Source organism: Centruroides sculpturatus, unplaced genomic scaffold, assembly GCF_000671375.1.
Source record: "Centruroides sculpturatus isolate CEXI.00-Female unplaced genomic scaffold, Cexi_2.0 scaffold89, whole genome shotgun sequence".
Lineage (NCBI taxonomy): Eukaryota > Metazoa > Arthropoda > Arachnida > Scorpiones > Buthidae > Centruroides > Centruroides sculpturatus.
The window spans coordinates 832924-851436 of record NW_019384460.1 but is presented as its reverse complement, the minus strand read 5'-3'; the positions used below and the strand labels follow the sequence as shown (position 1 = coordinate 851436).

The following is an 18513-nucleotide window of genomic DNA, read 5'->3' as shown; positions in this document are numbered from 1 at the left end:
AATTTTTTTTTTTGAAATATTTTTCGTCGTTTTAGTACCGAGTTTTAGCACAACCAAGATGGCGCTTTATTTCTAAGTGGAAATTTACAACGTAAGCCACGTGTTTTATAACATCATGGCAAAGAAAGTAAAGAAAAAGGTATATAATTTACTCGTTGTATTATTTATTGCGTATTTGTCTAAAAATTTAATTATTTGATTTTCAAAAACGGATATAATCGTATAATTTAAACAAAGCTTGAATATATTTAAATTTGAATTTGTGATCATGCTTATTAATAAATATTGTATAACATTACGTCAATTGAGTTCGATGAATTAAAGCAGAAAGCACGTGGTTACTCAAGCTCTGAATGATACGTTTGGGACCTTAATTGGCGCCCCTTAATTAACAGAGCTGTAGAGCATACTCATAGGAACAAAAAAGTCAAAGGAACCATACCTCTAAGAGCGACCCTTCGCGAGATATAGCCCCCTCAAAATGACTTATGTGACATATTTCTATGCTTTTTCTTCTCTGGGGTATGTAAAGGACAAAGTTTACATGCTGTCTTTGCCCCGAAACTTGAGGCGTGTTGCCCGATAAAGCGGCTTTACTAACAAAGCACCCTTGACCTGAAAGATTACGTATGTAGGTCTGTAGAAATGATTGTCGGATGTTTATTTCTGTGTGAAAGAATTGCATGTTTCGATGTGTGTTATTCAACGTGTGGTGTACACATTGAACTTTCATAAATGAGAAACAAACAAAAGCCGTTTCGGTTACTATTTCGAATAATTCAATTTGTATTGTCGTGTTTGATAAATGTTTCAAATCACTTATTACATTCGGATTGAATTTCTTTCATTTCTAGCACACGCAATACTTAAAAAAATTACTTCATTCGTTAATCTATTATACTAATTATACAATTCTCTCCAAATTATTTAGCTAATGAAGATCTGTATTATTGTAATATGAATTTAATATTCTAAAATGTTTTTGTAAAGTTTAAGATAAATTTCTCACCAAATTTTAGGGAGAAGCTGGAGCAGCCACAGCATATCTCAGTAGAAAGCAAGCATTAAAGAAACTTCAACTTTCGTTAAAAGATTTCAGGTAATTTGAATTATATATTAAAAAAATTAATTATTTTTAATTTATAAATATTGTGAATTCATTTATTTTGATGAAAAATATTATAATATCTTTTCCTTTGATTTTTTAAAAATTTTCAGGAGGTTGTGTATACTGAAAGGAGTTTATCCAGTTGAACCGAGACACAAGAAAAAAGTGAATCATGGCAGTTCTGCAAACAAAACTTATTACCTTTTGAAGGATATCCAATTTCTTGCTCATGAACCAGTGATAAACAAATTTAGAGAGTTTAAGGTAGTATTTTGACTGACTTCCTATTTAATAATAATGTAAATTATAATTAAATGTAAGTTTTTCGTTAATGTGATTCGTTAACTACGGACAATTTTTGTGCTGTTCACTACTTTTTGCTTAACGAAGATGGTCACTGCTAGTTTCTATACGGAGAGTTTACTTAATGTGTCTATATGTGGGATATGTGGAGTGGTGTTTTTCATTCCTCACTCTCTGCCATCCTCCATTACTGCCCCATATGAATTTAAAAGTAAATAGTATAAAATTTAAAAATGTTGTAAGCAGTTGACCATTGAACAGAATGGAAAATAGGTGCATCAGACTCAAATACTATGCTTCGTGAACAGCAATGAAATAAAGAATAAAAAATTTAATACTTGTTCTTATTCAATACCTTTGTTTTGTTATTAAGCATTGTCATATGTATTGCTAGTTTGCATATGATATGGATTCACAATAAGGTACAAATTTTAAATGAAATATGTAGTCTTGGAGATTGCAAATGCTTTGTGTAGTGAATAATGGTTCAGTGCGCAAACCAGACTAACATTAAGAAAGGGGATTCCTCATGCCGGAGAGCTGGTTGTAAGTCTTGAATGGTCATCAAACAGGTAGGTAAATGTATAGAAAAAATCTAAGATTTGTAAATTAAGAAAATTATTTGACTTTTGACTCTTTGGAAATATTTTCTGAGGTTAGATCTTTGGGTGTCTTGCTTGTGATCATAAGACAACTTTTCTTTTTACACCAGAAACACTCCATTTACAGAGATGATTATATCTGTTTTTAAGAGTTTGTCTGTTTTATATTCTTGTACTTTTGCTTCTGCATTCCTTAGTGTATTAATATTAGATTATGTTTTGATTAGAGCAAAGGAATCATATATTTATGTTTGTGTAAACTTTGGTACTTTTTTTCTCCCATTTTTAGTTGTATTATAACGATAGTTTAAAAAGTGAAGCCATGACAGTTGGAATACAATAAACTGTGTCATTTTATATATTTTATAAAATATATGTGCATAATTTGAGAAAAAAAGTAAAGTTGGAGCTAAAGTTTGGTTAAAATAATGAAGTTTTGGTTCTAAAGAATAACTGATGCAATTTTATTTATAGGTTTTTATGCGAAAACTGAAGAAAGCTTATAGTAAGGATGATAAAGATGCAGTTAAGAGAATAAAAGAAAATGAGCCCATTTATAAGTTAGATCACATTGTAAAAGAAAGGTATGTGGATGCATGAAAAACTGATATAATGTTAAAAATTTATCATGATTGCTTTTCTTTTAAAATAGTGGACTGAAGCATGACAGAAATTTAAGCAAAAACAAATGTTTCAACTTATAAATCTTTGAATTACAGAAATGAAGCACATTCAAAAAAATTACAACATATTAACAATTAATTTAACATGCAGAATAAAGTGTATATGTTTTATTTCCTTGATTAAACCATGTCTTCAGATAAAGTCCAGGGAATAATGATGCTATTAAAAATAAATCTTGGGTTGGAAAGCATTGTAACATGTTGAACTACTGCAAAGTATAGGATAATGTTTAGAGTAACGGATGAGAAATTTAACTAAAATTCTGCCTCTTCAAAATGTCTAGAGTGGACAGTACTTTGTTCCAATGTTCGTATGAACATTTTTCGAAATAAAAGTATAAATATTGTCAAATATTGAGTGTGGGAATGTCATCATTGAGTTCATAAGCCAAGACCCCATCAGCCAAAGGATAATTAGGAAAAATTGATTGAAAAGAGATGAGTTTGAATCGACAGATGGTAGTCACGATGTTGATTCTTACAGTGACATTGAAGCAGATAGAAATGACAATGTAATAATCAAATTAGATTACACTGAATTGAATTAACTATGAAAACAGTAATTATTTTAAATGTAGCCATAACCCATAATACAAACGATAAAGTAGTTTTAATAGTTCGGAAAATCTACGAGTAATCAAGTTATTTCTTTCAATTTTTACCGGCTTGTATCATTTTACAAGGTAATAAACCTGGGGACACGTACATTTTAAAAATAAACTTCCTCAGTTTAATCAAGGAAATTTGATAGTTGCTTTATATTGTGCATTGTATCAATCACTGTAATCATTTAATCTTTAAATAAAATGATTACAGTGATTTTTCTATATATTATTAGTCAAAAACTGTTTGTAGTGTATTAAAATAGTAATCATTGAATGTCTTCATTAAATTTCAATGTTGATATCTTTGTGGATAACACTAGTTTGACACATGTAAATAATAAGCTAAAATTACCGTATGTTTACGTGTTTTCAGATATCCTACTTTTGTCGATGCACTAAGAGATGTGGATGATGCGCTTTCCATGTGTTTTTTGTTTGCAACTTTTCCAAAGTTACGTAACTTAAAGCTAGAATTGCTTCAGTTGTGTAAGCGTCTGACAGGTAAGAATTTAAATTTTGTAAAATTTAATTCATTTCAGAAAGTTCATTAATGTTGTAATTAAATCACAATAAATTTTTTTGTTTGTTGCCTAAAATAAAGTTCGTATAAACTAGTTTGGAATAGAATTTTTAAATTAAATAAATATTCAAAAATCATTTATCTGGGCTACTTTGAAGCTATAAATTAATTCAAAATCTGTGTGATTTAGTAATTTATCTGTCAGTTTGCAGAAGTTTCTGATTTGTATACGACTTAGGGCTAATTGTTCTTTGTTTTAGTGTCACTGAGGGTCTTTCTTGTGCTGATCATAAGTGGTCAAATCCAAAATTGGATGATTGAGTGATGACGGTCAAACGAATAACACTTCACACTTGGCGGGATTTTTGATTTTTGTACACATTTTAACCCTTGACAAAACAATAACAATAAACTTGCCTTTATCAAAACTGTACAGGTGCTAAGCTAACACATTGGAGAACAAATTGACCTTGAATCTACAGTGGTTATTTACCTGCACTGAGTAGTATGCGCGAGCATTCTTTATTTTCTGGATGCTCCTCGTACTTTATCATAAAAATATACATAAATTATATATGTTTATTTACAATGAAATATATCTTGCATTTTTTGTCAAATATTTTTAGTGGAATTTCTTCATTACGTGAGAGAATCTCGGTCTCTTCGGAAAGTCTTCATTTCGATCAAAGGCTATTATTATCAGGCAGAAATAATGGATCAGTTAATTACCTGGGTCGTACCTCATCCTCTCGGATTTAAAGTAAGTTTGATTATAACATATAAACTTTAATGTGTCTTAATAAAATTAATTATATATAAAAATAAATGTAAAATATCTGAAATAATAATGACTATTTGAATACATTAAATAGACTTTCTGTATAAGTCATTCAAATGAAACATGGAACGATGCTACCTTCTACATTGGTTTGTCAGAATTGGCAAATTGATTAATACAGTAAAAATACTAATGACAAGGTTACTATAATAGCTAACATACCCCTAATCTTCAGGTATTGTCCATCACTGCGTAAATTTATCAATCACATGGGAGGAGGTGGCTATTATTTGAACTAGTCTTTGACACTTCACTTGTACTGTCATCCACTGCAAAGCATTGATGTTTTGGAAACTTTTTAGGGATATAAAAATGTGAAAAGTTGAGAATTCTCAACAGAACTACTACAATATCTCTATGCTTACAATTGCTGATATGTAATTGAACAGTGACCGGCCTAGTGTCAAAAACTGAATCACAGCTCATAATGCTTGATGTATCCATGTCATAATTAGCATCAAAGAATAGCTTCTTGCATTCTTCAGCTATTTTATAACTGCCTACTATGTGTTATCGCTTTTTTTATAACTGTGAATAATACTATTGCAATCAGTGATGGAATGTTACCTGCATTATCATCTCCTTGAGTCCATGTTTCATTTGAATGATGATAATACTGTATATTAATTAAAATTAATTTTATATTTAATAGCATCCGGTAGCTATAGATTTCAAGATTATGGTGACTTTTGCAGAATTCTATACGACAATGTTGGGTTTTGTTAATTACAAGCTTTATCATTCTCTCAATCTAGTTTATCCACCTAAGGTATTTTTAAGTATTCAGTACAAAATATAAAACAGTGAAATATACTTTAATGTGTTTTTTATATACCGTGTTATCTAATTTTTAGTTGGAAACATTTCATTCCTCTCAAGATTTAATAGGAGATGACGATCCAGAGGCAGAGGTAAGTCCAGTTATAAATATTTAATATTTCAACTAAANGGGATCTTAAAACGTGGAGATTTGCAAAAATCTCGGACGGTCAAAATTTGACACGCTTCCAATACTTACCTTTGTTATATATGTTTTTACATAACAGCCAGAGAAAGTAAAACAGAAACAGGATTTTCTGCTTCTGTTACATATTTAATTTCACGCATAGTCTTTGAATCTATAAATTCCAATAATTTGATTTCTAACTTATCGCTGTTTTGTATTTCCAATTCTTGAATTATTGGCTGAACCGTTATTTTTTTGTATTTTCGATTCTTTTCTTTATCACTTACAATCAGTTTCAATAGGTAACGCTAAAGGCATAAAAGTTATAAACTGATGCTGTTTTCTTTCAATTTGGTATTGATAAATTTTTTATCGAGTACTCTATCGCAATCTATGTTATAATTTTTTTTATTATTAAGGGAATTCTTTTAGTTTATATTGAACAAAATCTAATAGCAAAAGTATTAGTCATCATATTAAGAAGGTGATTTAAAAGTTGAAAATACTTAATGGAGAAGTTTGTCCTACATTCATGTAACTTACGAGTTACGAATGACATAAGAGATTTTATGAATGAGACTAAAATGGTTCTGACAATTATAATCCCGTTCGTTAATTACATAATATTCATAATACTAGAATTATATAGCTTCTTACGTAGCTTTCTATTCTATCTGCTGCCAATTGGTTTATTATAAACATTTTTTATAATGACCTAAAATGTTGATTTATGGATTTTTCTAGGCCATATCTGATTGTAATATGAAACTCGACTGCACTGTTGATAATGATATTACATACTGTGGACCTTATTATATCAGTAAAATATATTGGATAGAAGCTGGACAACCCGGATTCGTGTACGAAAATGATGACGAATGTAATTATAATGTTTCTTTCCGTTAATAATTATTTTAATATTCTAGTACATTGCTGCTCTGAGTGGATCTTTAAAATCCATGGTTAAGGAAGTGGAAGAAGAAATTCCCTTGGATAATTTTATGGTAATTTTTTCATTCTGATTAAAAATTAAATCAGAAATTTCATTAATAACCATGTATTTTCAATTTGAATTTTGGTAATTTTAGTAGAATGATGTATCAGATTTCTTAAGTAAAAGCAACAGCTTTTTTCTATATGGTTCGATATAAAATACAGGGTCTTCTGAAAAGAATACTATCATTTTAAACTATTGTAATTACATTAATTATTATTTGAAAACATTGTAACTCATTATATTAAAACATTGGTAAACTGTCAAAGTTTCACGTTTGCTCATTACAATTCTCAATGCCTGCATCTTGTGTCACATAGCACACATCTAATACTCAATTTCCTCTTACACTTAATACAACGTACCTATTATCACTTCTTCCACAACAGCCACCATTCTACAGCTCCTGCAGGTTACTCCTGTTCAAAATGATGAGAGATTCTGACTGAACTGCAGAATACAGGACACTTTGTTTATTTTGAAGTTGCCATTTTCATTTATGGCACTTCCTAGAAGAGACAGTTGACGACGAGATGTTTGAATGTGACGGGAGATGAAACTCTAACGGTTATTCTATTGATTGATATACGTCGCATACTTCTTGGATAATAATTAACGTAATTACAGTAACTTAAAATGGCAGAATTAATTTTGAAAAACCCTGTTTAATTTTTTATATATGCATTTCCTTAGATTATGAGAAAAATCTTAAGTTTTTTAAAATAATTTTCAGTCAGGCAGAAAATTGATAATTTGTAATGTATTTAATAATTTTAATAATTTAAGATTGAAGATGAGGATAAAATGAAAAAAGCACGCGAAAAACAAGAAGAAACAAAGAAGTTACAAAATATGTTTAATGGCTTAAAAGTATTTATCAGTAGAGAAGTTCCAAGAGAATCATTGGTATTTGTCATCAGGTAATTAGATTTATTTTTAAAGCTAAAATTATGTAACTTTAGATATTAAATATTGATGAAATTTTCATTTATTTTTATTTAGATCATTCGGTGGAATGGTTTCTTGGGATAAAAATACATTTGTAGGTGCAACCTATGACGAAACAGACCAAACAATAACACATCAAATAGTTGACAGACCAGAAATCACTGATCAGTACATGAACAGGTAAAAGTTACTATTATTTTTGGATACAGCCAATGTAAATATTTGTAAATAATTAATTAATATTTATTCTTATGAACTCACACAGAAGCAATTTATATAATTTACTGCTTAGTTTAGAGTTATTACAATGCTAATAATTAAGATTATTACATACTTATAAACAATTTTTTTCTACTTTTTCAGGTATTATGTTCAACCTCAGTGGATATACGACTGCGTTAATGCACGTATGTTACTACCAGAATCAAGATACTTTCCAGGAGTTACTCTTCCGCCTCATCTCTCGCCTTTTGTTGAAGAAAAGGAAGGGGAGTATATACCTCCAGAAAAACAAGAAATTTTAAACATGCGCAAGAATCTTCCAACAGGTATATTTATAAAAAAATCTTACACCATCCTTTATGTTTTATGTAGTAAAACCTGAGTAAAAGGGAAACCTGCCTAAGTGGAAAATAATACTTGGTATTGTGATTCCATTTTACATAGGTTTTACTGTATTTTTAGAATAAATATGTCTAGATGTTAACAGTTTAGTTAGTTGTATAGCAACAAGAATCTGATTAGTATAACTGTTAATGTGACTGTTAGTTTACAGGTTTCTTTTCCATATTAGCCTTTCTTTTTGTATTAGGATTTTCTAGATTATTGAATTTAATCTCTAATTATTAATGCTTATTTAGTATGCTCTCAATTATCTGGGATGAGAGGGAAAATGTCATATCTGGTAATCCAGTAACATTAAATTTCATGCCTGGTAAAAAGAACAGGTACATTTTCAACAATATATAAAGAGAATAACACATACAATTACTTCATGTTACTCGTAATAAACTGGATACATTAGTAAAATGTATTTTCTTTTCCTCCTTCTAACCAATAAGTAGAGTTTCGGCAAAGTTCAGGTCAGCTCAACTATTTGAAAATAGTGAACTGAGCTACAAGTGAGCTGTGAATTTGTATGGAAACTGAGAGCTGAGCTGAGATTGCATGTGTTGCAACAAAGCCCATTTTTGAAATTAAATTGCATCTGTAATAATGGATATGCAGTATGTCAAGTTCGTTTTCATTCACCTGTTATTAAGAGGAGAGCATTGAAATAAAAACTAATCGAGCATTAAACGATTGAACTATAAACAATTTTTAGATTAAGAGAATTATTCAAAGTAATAAAGGGTAATATTTTAAAATTATACAAATAACGACAGTTGTTTCTAGCAAAACATGTACAGTAGAGACGCAATAATTTGATGTGGATGGGACTGAGACTACGTCAAATTATAAAAAACTCAGAATACGGACTAGAGCTGAGCTGAGTGCTTAAATTCTGACACGTAGCTCAAGTCATTTTGTGTACACAGAAACACACACTCTTGGCATAATATAACAACCATACTATAATGAACATAAGCAAGGTCATTTCTTCATTTTATTTGTTTGTCCTGTTATGGAACGTAGTAATGATTCAGAGCTTAATCTTATTTCTCTTACCAAACCTCTGACAATAAGCACTAAGTCTGAAAGTTTTTGAGTTTTCTAACAAGCTTTTCTCCAAGAAAAGCAGTCGGAATCAGATTTACATTTCAGGAGCTTTAACAAGTGCATGAAATCATATCATTTAAACTGCTTTAAAATAGTAAAAACAACCGATGCCATTCTAATTCCGCAACATTCATTCTAAATAAGTGTCGCAATTACATACTAAATTTCTACTATCAGCAAATTATAATTAGCAAACACATTACAAGATCTTAATTAATATCACAAATTAATTGAAAAACAAAACAAAAGGACTTATTTTTGGGATGCTTTAACTTAAAATTACATCACTTTCTGAAGGAACGTCATAAAGATAATTAGATAAATTTAATTTGAATCTGTCTATAATTATATAAAGTTTGTTTAAATTTTTAAAGAATGATGAAAAGTCAAACAGAATTATGTAACTCTTAAGTTCACCCCAAGGAAATTAAAATGTTTTATTTTTTAATTAACTTCTACTGTTGATTGGAATTATTAATCGAGTGAATTACTATAATTGCTAATTTAGATCGTCCATAGTTAAAATTTAAGAAGGTAGAATTTCCAATTTATACTGTTAATTTAATGATCTCATTAAAATTGTAGAGACAGAATAAATCTTTTGACTCCCAAAACATTTGTAATTCTAAATGTTTGCAAAGTTTAAATCATTTATTTAAATATTAAAAAAAAATACATTTCTATAAAACTCTTCTCAATCAATTTATAATATAAAATAAATGATGATAAAGTCAAACTATCCATTGCAATTAATTTAATGAAGTAATCAATACATCTTTAACAGATATGCTAACATTCAGTCCAGTTAACGGACCCTCTTAGGCATGAACAAATGTTAAGGAATGACGTGGAAACAACGTGAGATTTTTCTTACATTCATTTGTGCCCAAAGATGACCCATTAACTGGACCAAAACATGTTACCATTTCTCATGTCTTAGTCACTGTTAATTTAACCCCTCAACATATCACTTCATTTTTACAGTCAACTTGTAAAAACATATAATAAATTGGATAGTAGAAGATGCAAAACTTGATTTCACTCTTCTGTAAGCTGTAACCAGTGTCTACATTTATTAGTAGTAGTTTACATAAGAGTAAGTGTAATGCATGTCAGGAAAACTTAGGTGAAAAAGTATAATCTGCGTTTAACCTGTTTTCTCTATTTTCGTGACTTGAAACAGATAGAATCGTGTTCCTCTCATAAGCTTCAATTTGATACTTATGTGGCTCATTTCCCAGGTGACTGGAAGTCACCCTAAACTTAACATTCTCTTTTGGCCCATGTGAATAGGACAAGTTATGGCTATCGTCTTATTTAAATGGGGATGATGATGATAAAACTGTTTTATACAAAATTATTTGATATTATGTATGGTTTACGAAGTTTTTAGTTTTATATGTATTATAGAAGCAGAAATTTAGTAATGTTACAATAATATTTAATTGGAAATCAGCACTTCAAAATTATTGATAAAATAGATACAAATATTGTAGTAAATTTCTAATATGTTAAGTTCTTTATATTTATTAGATGAAAAATTAAATATTGAAGCAAGTGAATCGGAATCTGAAGATGAAGAGGAGGAGGAGGAGGAGGTGGAGGGAGAAGATGATGATGATGAGAGTGAAAATGAAAGTGAAGGTAAGATGATAGTTTAGAATTTTTTATAATTTAAAACAATCGTTCTAATCCTAAATGTAAAATTTCTAGATGAGAAACAAGAGACGGAGGTCGGCGTGCTCAAAAAGAGAAAATTGGAAAACAAGAGCAAAAACAAATCCGAAAAGAAATCAAAGATGGAAGTGCAGAGAGGAGAAATAAAAATCGAAGATAAAACCAAAGTTCGCCAGAGAGAAGAAGCAGAAGAGAAACGACTCAGAGTCATGATGATACCGAAGAAACATAAAAGACTATATAATAAGATTGTATTCGGAGAGAAAAGAAGAAAGAGAGAGGTATATCATTCAATTAAATATTGAAAAATGTTCAAATTATTCAATTTAAATGTATTTAAAATATTCTTTTAGGCCGGAAAGTTGAAGGAGAAAAGGGAAATATATGAAAAAGAGCAAAAGAAAGCAAAGAAGAAGAAGAAGTTAATTTCTCCTGTATAAAATATCAACTTAAATCAATGTATAATAAAAATTTTATTATTTGTAAATGTTATTTATTTAGAAAAATACTTTTAAAAACATTTAAAATGATACTATTAAGTATTTAAACACTCCAAAACATTGACCCATATTAAGGATTTTTAATTAGAATGAAATCTAATGGACTTGTTTATCAAAAAACAGAATTAATACAATTATTGACTGACTAAGGCTTTGAACTTTAATGGTTTCTTCTAGTTTTATAAGAAACCTTACAGTTTTAAGTTACTCAGAAGACTCCAGAAGAAAGCCATCGTGTTACATGCATTTAAGGAGTTAAGTCTGGAAAGTAACGTGTTTCTGGTACTTTTATAATAGATCTTTCATATGAGATAGAAAAGAAATTATATAAAGTGAAGTAACTGACATTTTATAATAATTATTGATATGGATAAAAGGAAGAGATTTATGAGGAGTATTTCCACATTTGAAGAGAGTCCTCCTAATAGTTTAATCCATAAAATAGCGGATTATCACGAGAAGAGGCAAACTAGTCAAGAAATTCGTATTAAATCACTGCGCTCGGCTTTCAGTGCATGCAATTCGTTAAGTAATGATAGTGTAGAAGATGAAATACCACAATCTGCTGAGGAAATCTTGAAGAATCTAGGGATAGTAAAGAAAGAACCCGAAATACCTCAAAGATTCTTGCATGATTTCATAGAAAGACACAGAATCGAAGATGTGCCCCAGTTGGATAGTCGAGTTGCTAAGGCTGTGGAAGATGTTAAAAGTAATTATAATATAGAATATAATCACGAGAAATCATCAAGGTTAGCGAGTAGAAGATTAACAAGAGCGGCAACTTTGCTAACGCTTCATGGCGATTGTGATTCATCTCCGAAAGATTCTTCGTCATCGGATGACGAGGAGCATGAAATTATGTATGAAATTCAAACACCGATTACGAAAGCTATTGAAGAATTGAATAAGGATGAGGATTCTGACAGTTCTCTATACGCCACACCACAGAAAGATTCTAGAAATTGTAGTTTTTCCAGCGATTCCATTGAAAGACCCGAACTGAACAGAAGGAGATCGCTGTCTTGTTCCGATTTCTATCGCTTGAAATCATCCTTGACATCAGAATATGCGACTTTACGCCAACAATTCAAGACGTTTAGAGGTGTGAGCGATTCTAACATAGAAATAAGTATGCATTCTCCAGTTAAACGTAGTTGCAATGCGTGGACTTCAGCGGATTCGGATGAAGACGACATCTTGTGCGTAATATTACCAGCAAACAATGAAGAAAATGTAAGAAACGAGGATTTAAGAGTGAAAAATCTTCAAGAATCACATCTACGCGAAAATAATCTGAAGTGGATTCGCGTAGTAGAGTGTGATAAGTGCGATTTGTGTAGGATCGGGAGTAGCGATTTCAATTTTCCATCGATAAGTACTCAGAATATTACATCAGAAAATAATCGGGCCGATAATACACTCCATTCGACAATAGAAAAACAATGCAATCAGTACTACAACACGTCAGAAAAGGAGCGGCCGATAAATGAAAATGGAATTGAAAGAGGAGTACAGGATCTAAATAATCAACAAGTATCGACACTGATGAATACGTAAGTTAAAATTATTCTTGTGTATTGTTTAATTTAAAATATTTAATCCTGTTTTTTCTATAAATAAGCTACCTAGAACCGTGTAAGATAAGGCAGAGCATTATTAAACCGCCATTTTGTATGAGACACTACAGAGTTAGGTATATTAAAGTTAACACAAGTTGATAAGATAAAATACACTTTATCTTTGATTTGTTTACTGATCAATAATACTTAAATTACTTCCGTGTTTTGTTAATTAATACAGAACGATTTTAAAATAAATTTTTATTGATTTATTCAGGGAAAAATACAATAAACAGGATGAAATAATGTTAAGAAAATCCAATAGTTACGAAGAAAATTGTGATAAAAGAAGAAATAAATCGCTACAAAAGGTAAAAATATTATTATAATAGTAATTTTGGAAGGGTTTTTTCTCCATTAATTAATAATAAACTTTCGTTATTTATGTTACAAGTCAGCTTCTCAAGAACTGAGAGAACTGCAGACAGCCATTGAACAAGTTAAATACAGAAGGGAGGTAAATTGATATTAAAAAGAAAAGCTAATTTAATTAAAATTACAACCATTAAAAATTAGTTTCTGTATAATTTTTATTAATTCGAAACACATTAAACTTGTTTTAGTTAAAATTTCACGCCATTCTCAACTGGTGTGCCACTGTCCACTCGTTGATTGATTTACTATTAGAGAGGTTGCGGCCGACGTTTTCAACACGAAAACGTGTACGTCGGACGTTCAGCGCCGCCTTCCTGCAAGCCTAGAAGTTTGACAATGGCGTTTGGAACGCCAGTAGAATCGTGCTCGACGTTCTAAACGCCATTATCAAACTTCTAGGCTCGCAGGAAGGCGGCGCTGAACGTCCGACGTATACGTTTTCGCGTTGAAAACGTCGGCCGCAACCTCTGTATTGATAATACTTCGCAACCGGTAGGCTGCGAATCACCCGTTGAGAGTATTATATTATAAATATAAATTAAATTATACTATGTTTTTATATAGAGTGCTTCTAAACATCTTCTTCTTCTTCAAGAACTGCTGGAAGATGACAGAAAGAATCTATTTACAACGTGAGATTATTATTTTAGTGTTTAAATTAGGTATAGAAACGAAATTATTTAATACAAAACAGTAAACAGTTCTGTTTCAATGGAGCATAACGTATGAAAAATTTAATTAAAATCTAGTTTTTTTAATGTTAAAATTACCGTGGAAATATTTTATTCAAACAAATAACTTTTAATTCCACCTATTTCGCTTGTGTTTTATATATATATAGAGACAGCGAAGAAATGCAAGAAGAAAAGAACGACACGTGGAAGGATGCTGTGGTAATAAAATAATATAATAATTTTTAATTGACCTAATTATATAGAATATAATAAACGATAAACGTAAAAAATACAATAAATTATTTCAGGTCGAATCGATAGTTAGAGAGAACGACGAGTTTAAATCGAGAATCGATGAGGTTGAACATCTGAAAATTCAACTGGAAGCATCGCAAGAAGCTCTGTTTGTTTATCAAAATAAAACGGAAAATTCAATAGAAATGTTAGAAGAGGTTGGAATAAAATTTTATGAATAAAATTTTAACGTCGTATATGATATTTTTAATATAGAAAATAACATTATTTTGTATTCAGGAATTGAATGTTTACAAAGAGAAGTTGTCAACATCGGAGAAACGAAGAATAGAAGAGGAAGAAAGGAAAAGATCTTTAGAAGTGGCACTTATAGAAATGCAAAAAGAAAAGCAGAAGTTACAAATGGTACGTGAGGAGAATTGAATTGGTTAGAACGTTGTTTAATAATAATAATAAATCCTTTTTTTTATTAATAGAATTATTTAGATCTAATGGAAAATTCTAACAGTAAAAAAACCGAAGAGAAGTTAATAAAAAGTATTGAAAATGAATTAAAAATTAAAGAAGAAGAAAATATTAAACTTCGTATGGAAATATTACAAATACAAGAGGAATTATCCAAAGATAATAATCATAAAGAAATTATTATCGAAGATAAAGACAAATACATAGAAAAATTAGAAAGAAAAATAAAGGTAAGAGATATAATTAAAAGGATAAATACAATACTAATATAATCCAAATTCGCATAAAAATTTAAAAGTACAAAATCCTCACGTCCAATAATATTTTCGTGTGATATTTTAAATTTACAACCGCCGTCGCCGACTGTAAACGAGCATCTAGAACCTCGTATGACGTCACAGGAGTAGGTAAATCGTCACAGAGGTTTTTAGTAAGACACGGCGACGATACGTAGAAAGAGGTAGCTTATATAGAAAACAAGAAGACGTCGGTGTTAAATATGTGTGGATAGATTATGGAATTGAGAAGAAAGTACAAGTTATCACGCGCTTATTATGACCCAACACTGGCCCAAGTATGCTTATTACAGGACGGCAGAATATTATCAGAGAGACGTACACGTTCGATTAGAAAGCATGCGCAAGGTAGGTGTCATCGAACACGTGGAAAGTAACATTATTTGCTTCGATGATTACTTTTTGTGTAAACATAAAACGTGTTTTTACAAAATATTTTCTAATTAAATTGCCTTATTTATACATTACAATTAACTCTAATCGTTTTTAATTACAATCTAATTAATATTATTTACTTTAAAAGCTATAAAATGACTAATACAGTAGATAATTTTCGTGATGTAACTCCTTTTTTTAATGGGGATTTAGTCGAGGATATCTTTTTAACATTAAAATAGATAGATATTTTGATTGTTGTCGAGTATAAAGCCACATTCTAGCATTACGAAAGTGTACAATAACTTATATAATAATTAGATTTGTCTGTCACATTTACTAAAGCAGATTATATATGATACAGATATAGGTCATCGGTTGCATTTACACGGCATTAAATTAATTAATTTAGTAAAATTGACGTGTAAATTAATGTAAAACAATACTTTTAAACATAATATAAACTGGCATACATTATTTTATTACGTTATAACGGCTTATAAAGCTAAATTATTAGTACAAAGTCGAACCACCTATAACACTGTTGATAATTCCGTTTTATATGAATTCCACGTTGTACGAGTCACTTAGATTTTACAAATACGTGTGCCGGGCTGTGAACGGCTCGCATATTTGTAAAATCTAACTGACTCCTACAACACGGAATTCATATAAAACGAAATTATCAACAGTGTTATAGGGGGGTCGACTGGTATTTACAATAAATAAAACTCTTCTCTACCATCAAAATTAAGCTTTTTCTTTTATATTATAATAAATTTCAATTAGTTAACGCTTTGAAATCATTACCTTTTCCATCTTTGCCAAAATCAATAAACACGGAAATTACATTTTAATCCCTTGACCCCGCTATCGATTCATTTTACTAAAACCCAATTTCAATCAGATTTTATTAAATGTGGTGATTAACAAAAGAATTAAATCTTCTTTAATAATAATAATAAAATGATAAATTCTCTATTATTTTTCAGGCTCTGTCAGAGTTACAGCTCAACACAGGATGGAAGGATTTAGGAAGGACGTCGTCATCCATGTCTGCTCTTGATGAACCGGATTATACCAAAGAAGATACTAAAGTAATTTCTTTTTCTAAGTTGAATATATATAAATTTAAGGATTAAAATTTAAGGATTCTATATTAATTAAGGAAGAAAACAACACACTGGAACGACTGATACAACAATTAGAAGAACAGCAGAAAGAATTAGACACGTTAAGAACCGAAAATTTTTATCTTAAATCGAAAGTTAGAACCGTAGACTTAAATGGAGATTTAGAGGAACCATTATCTTCAGAAATTTCATCAGATATAGGAAATTCTGTAAGAAAATATTATAAACATTTAATCGTATTTCTTTTAATTATAATCGATATAAATATAATTAATAATTACAGGATCCCGAAATTACCAAAAACAACTTATGGAAACGTTTAAAAGATGCGGAAGATAAAGCTTATCAAGAAGAGAATCGAGCAGATAATCTTAATCTTCTTCTAAATCACAAACAGATCGAAATTAATAAACTTCAGTTAACTCTTTCCAGTCAAACAAAGGTAAGAAAATTACCAGTCGACCCCCCCTATAACACTGTTGATTATTCCGTTTTATATGAATTCCATGTTGTACGAATCACTTAGATTTTACAAATACGTGAGCCGTTCACAGCCCGCCACATGTATTTGTAAAATCTAAGTGACTCGTACAACATAGAATTCATATAAAACGGAATTATCAACAGTGTTATGGGGGGTCGACTGGTATAAAAAAAAAATCAATTAAATACGAACACAAAAGCAGTCACGTTTACTCGATTTTTTTAGGAATTAATACAATTGGAAAAAGCTTATTATCAACTGAGGTGTCATCTGTTTGAAACACGTAAGTCATCGTGCCCGGCACTTCGTCGAAGTTCCTCAAAGATGAACAATACCGTTTGAAGAAAGTGTAGTGTTTCATATATATTAATATATATTTAAAGGGTATTTAACATTGTTAAGGACACAGAAAACACAAGAAAGAAATAGAATTAGTCTATATTTGTGTATTTTCATATTTATGTATATAGTAAATGAATATTTTCACTTTATTATCCTGTGTATAAAAATTTATTAACCTTTTTTACGTATTCTAGAACCCGTTTTCTATAATAAATCATTCATTTTTACTACACTACTACAGCTTTAATAAGAAAAAAAAGGGTGATTGTAATGAAAGTTTGATATCATTTTTTACTTAATTATTAAACGAATTCGATAATAATTCAGGATAAATTATTAAAATTTACGATGTTAAAAGCTAATGAATTGATAAAAACGAGGAAGGAAGTGATTCTTTAAGACGAGATTGCACGGCTGTCTGTGTTAAAAGTATATATTTAGAATCAGCAAACGACATTCCATTCGTTTAATGTAATCATTTATTTATTTAAATTAACTTTTAACATAAAGGTATGTCGCGTGTTATATTTATCTATACGATTTTTACAAGGAAAATAACATTAGATTTAAGTTTTAAATTCGTATTATATATGAAAAACTTACAGACACACACAACATTTAGGTTATATATTTTTACGTGTTAGTATTGGCAACGATTCAACGAGGAAATGGTGTCAAATAATGTAAGATAAACATTAAAAACCTTTAATTTTCTTCTACGTAACGTTTATTAATACATAAAAAAAGCATAAATTCAGCTTAAATCTTCTATACAAGTCGACCCCCCTATAACACTGTTGATAATTCCGTTTTATATGAATTCCATGTTGTACGAATTACTTAGATTTTACAAATACCTATGCTGGGCTGTGAACGGCTCACGTATTTGCAAAAACTAAGTGACTCGTACAACATGGAATTCATATAAAATGGAATTATCAACAGTGTTATAGGGAGAGTCGACTGTACACTTATACTTTAAATTCTTTCATACGTTTTACACTTTAATGAATTAACACCCCCCCCTTAATATTAAGTGTTATTTTATT

At 29.9% G+C, this 18513-nt stretch overlaps 2 protein-coding genes across 3 annotated transcripts; both read left to right on the top strand.

Moving 5' to 3' along the window:
- The first annotated feature begins 37 nt into the window (after positions 1 to 37).
- Positions 38 to 11413, top strand: LOC111620836 (pescadillo-like). The gene is made up of 15 exons (XM_023362835.1): positions 38 to 139; positions 1020 to 1099; positions 1219 to 1372; positions 2488 to 2597; positions 3675 to 3802; positions 4448 to 4581; positions 5312 to 5428; positions 5514 to 5570; positions 6532 to 6609; positions 7386 to 7519; positions 7602 to 7727; positions 7911 to 8095; positions 10800 to 10910; positions 10980 to 11224; positions 11297 to 11413. The coding sequence occupies exons 1-15, from the start codon at positions 116 to 118 to the stop codon at positions 11381 to 11383; spliced, it is 1770 nt and encodes a 589-aa protein (XP_023218603.1). The 5' UTR covers positions 38 to 115; the 3' UTR covers positions 11384 to 11413.
- A 21-nt stretch (positions 11414 to 11434) lies between these two features.
- LOC111620834 (histone-lysine N-methyltransferase, H3 lysine-79 specific-like) lies at positions 11435 to 17614 on the top strand. Of its 2 annotated transcripts, XM_023362831.1 has the most exons (13): positions 11435 to 12999; positions 13068 to 13139; positions 13283 to 13376; positions 13460 to 13522; positions 14005 to 14072; positions 14282 to 14333; positions 14423 to 14566; positions 14649 to 14774; positions 14846 to 15064; positions 16498 to 16602; positions 16674 to 16847; positions 16922 to 17080; positions 17348 to 17614. In XM_023362831.1, exons 1-13 carry the CDS (start codon positions 11810 to 11812, stop codon positions 17462 to 17464), a joined length of 2583 nt encoding a protein of 860 aa, XP_023218599.1. In that variant the 5' UTR covers positions 11435 to 11809; the 3' UTR covers positions 17465 to 17614. The 2 variants fall into 2 exon arrangements, with proteins under 2 accessions (XP_023218599.1, XP_023218600.1); XM_023362832.1 differs by lacking the exon at positions 13068 to 13139 and having other exon boundaries at positions 11436 to 12999.
- The last annotated feature ends 899 nt before the right edge of the window (positions 17615 to 18513 follow it).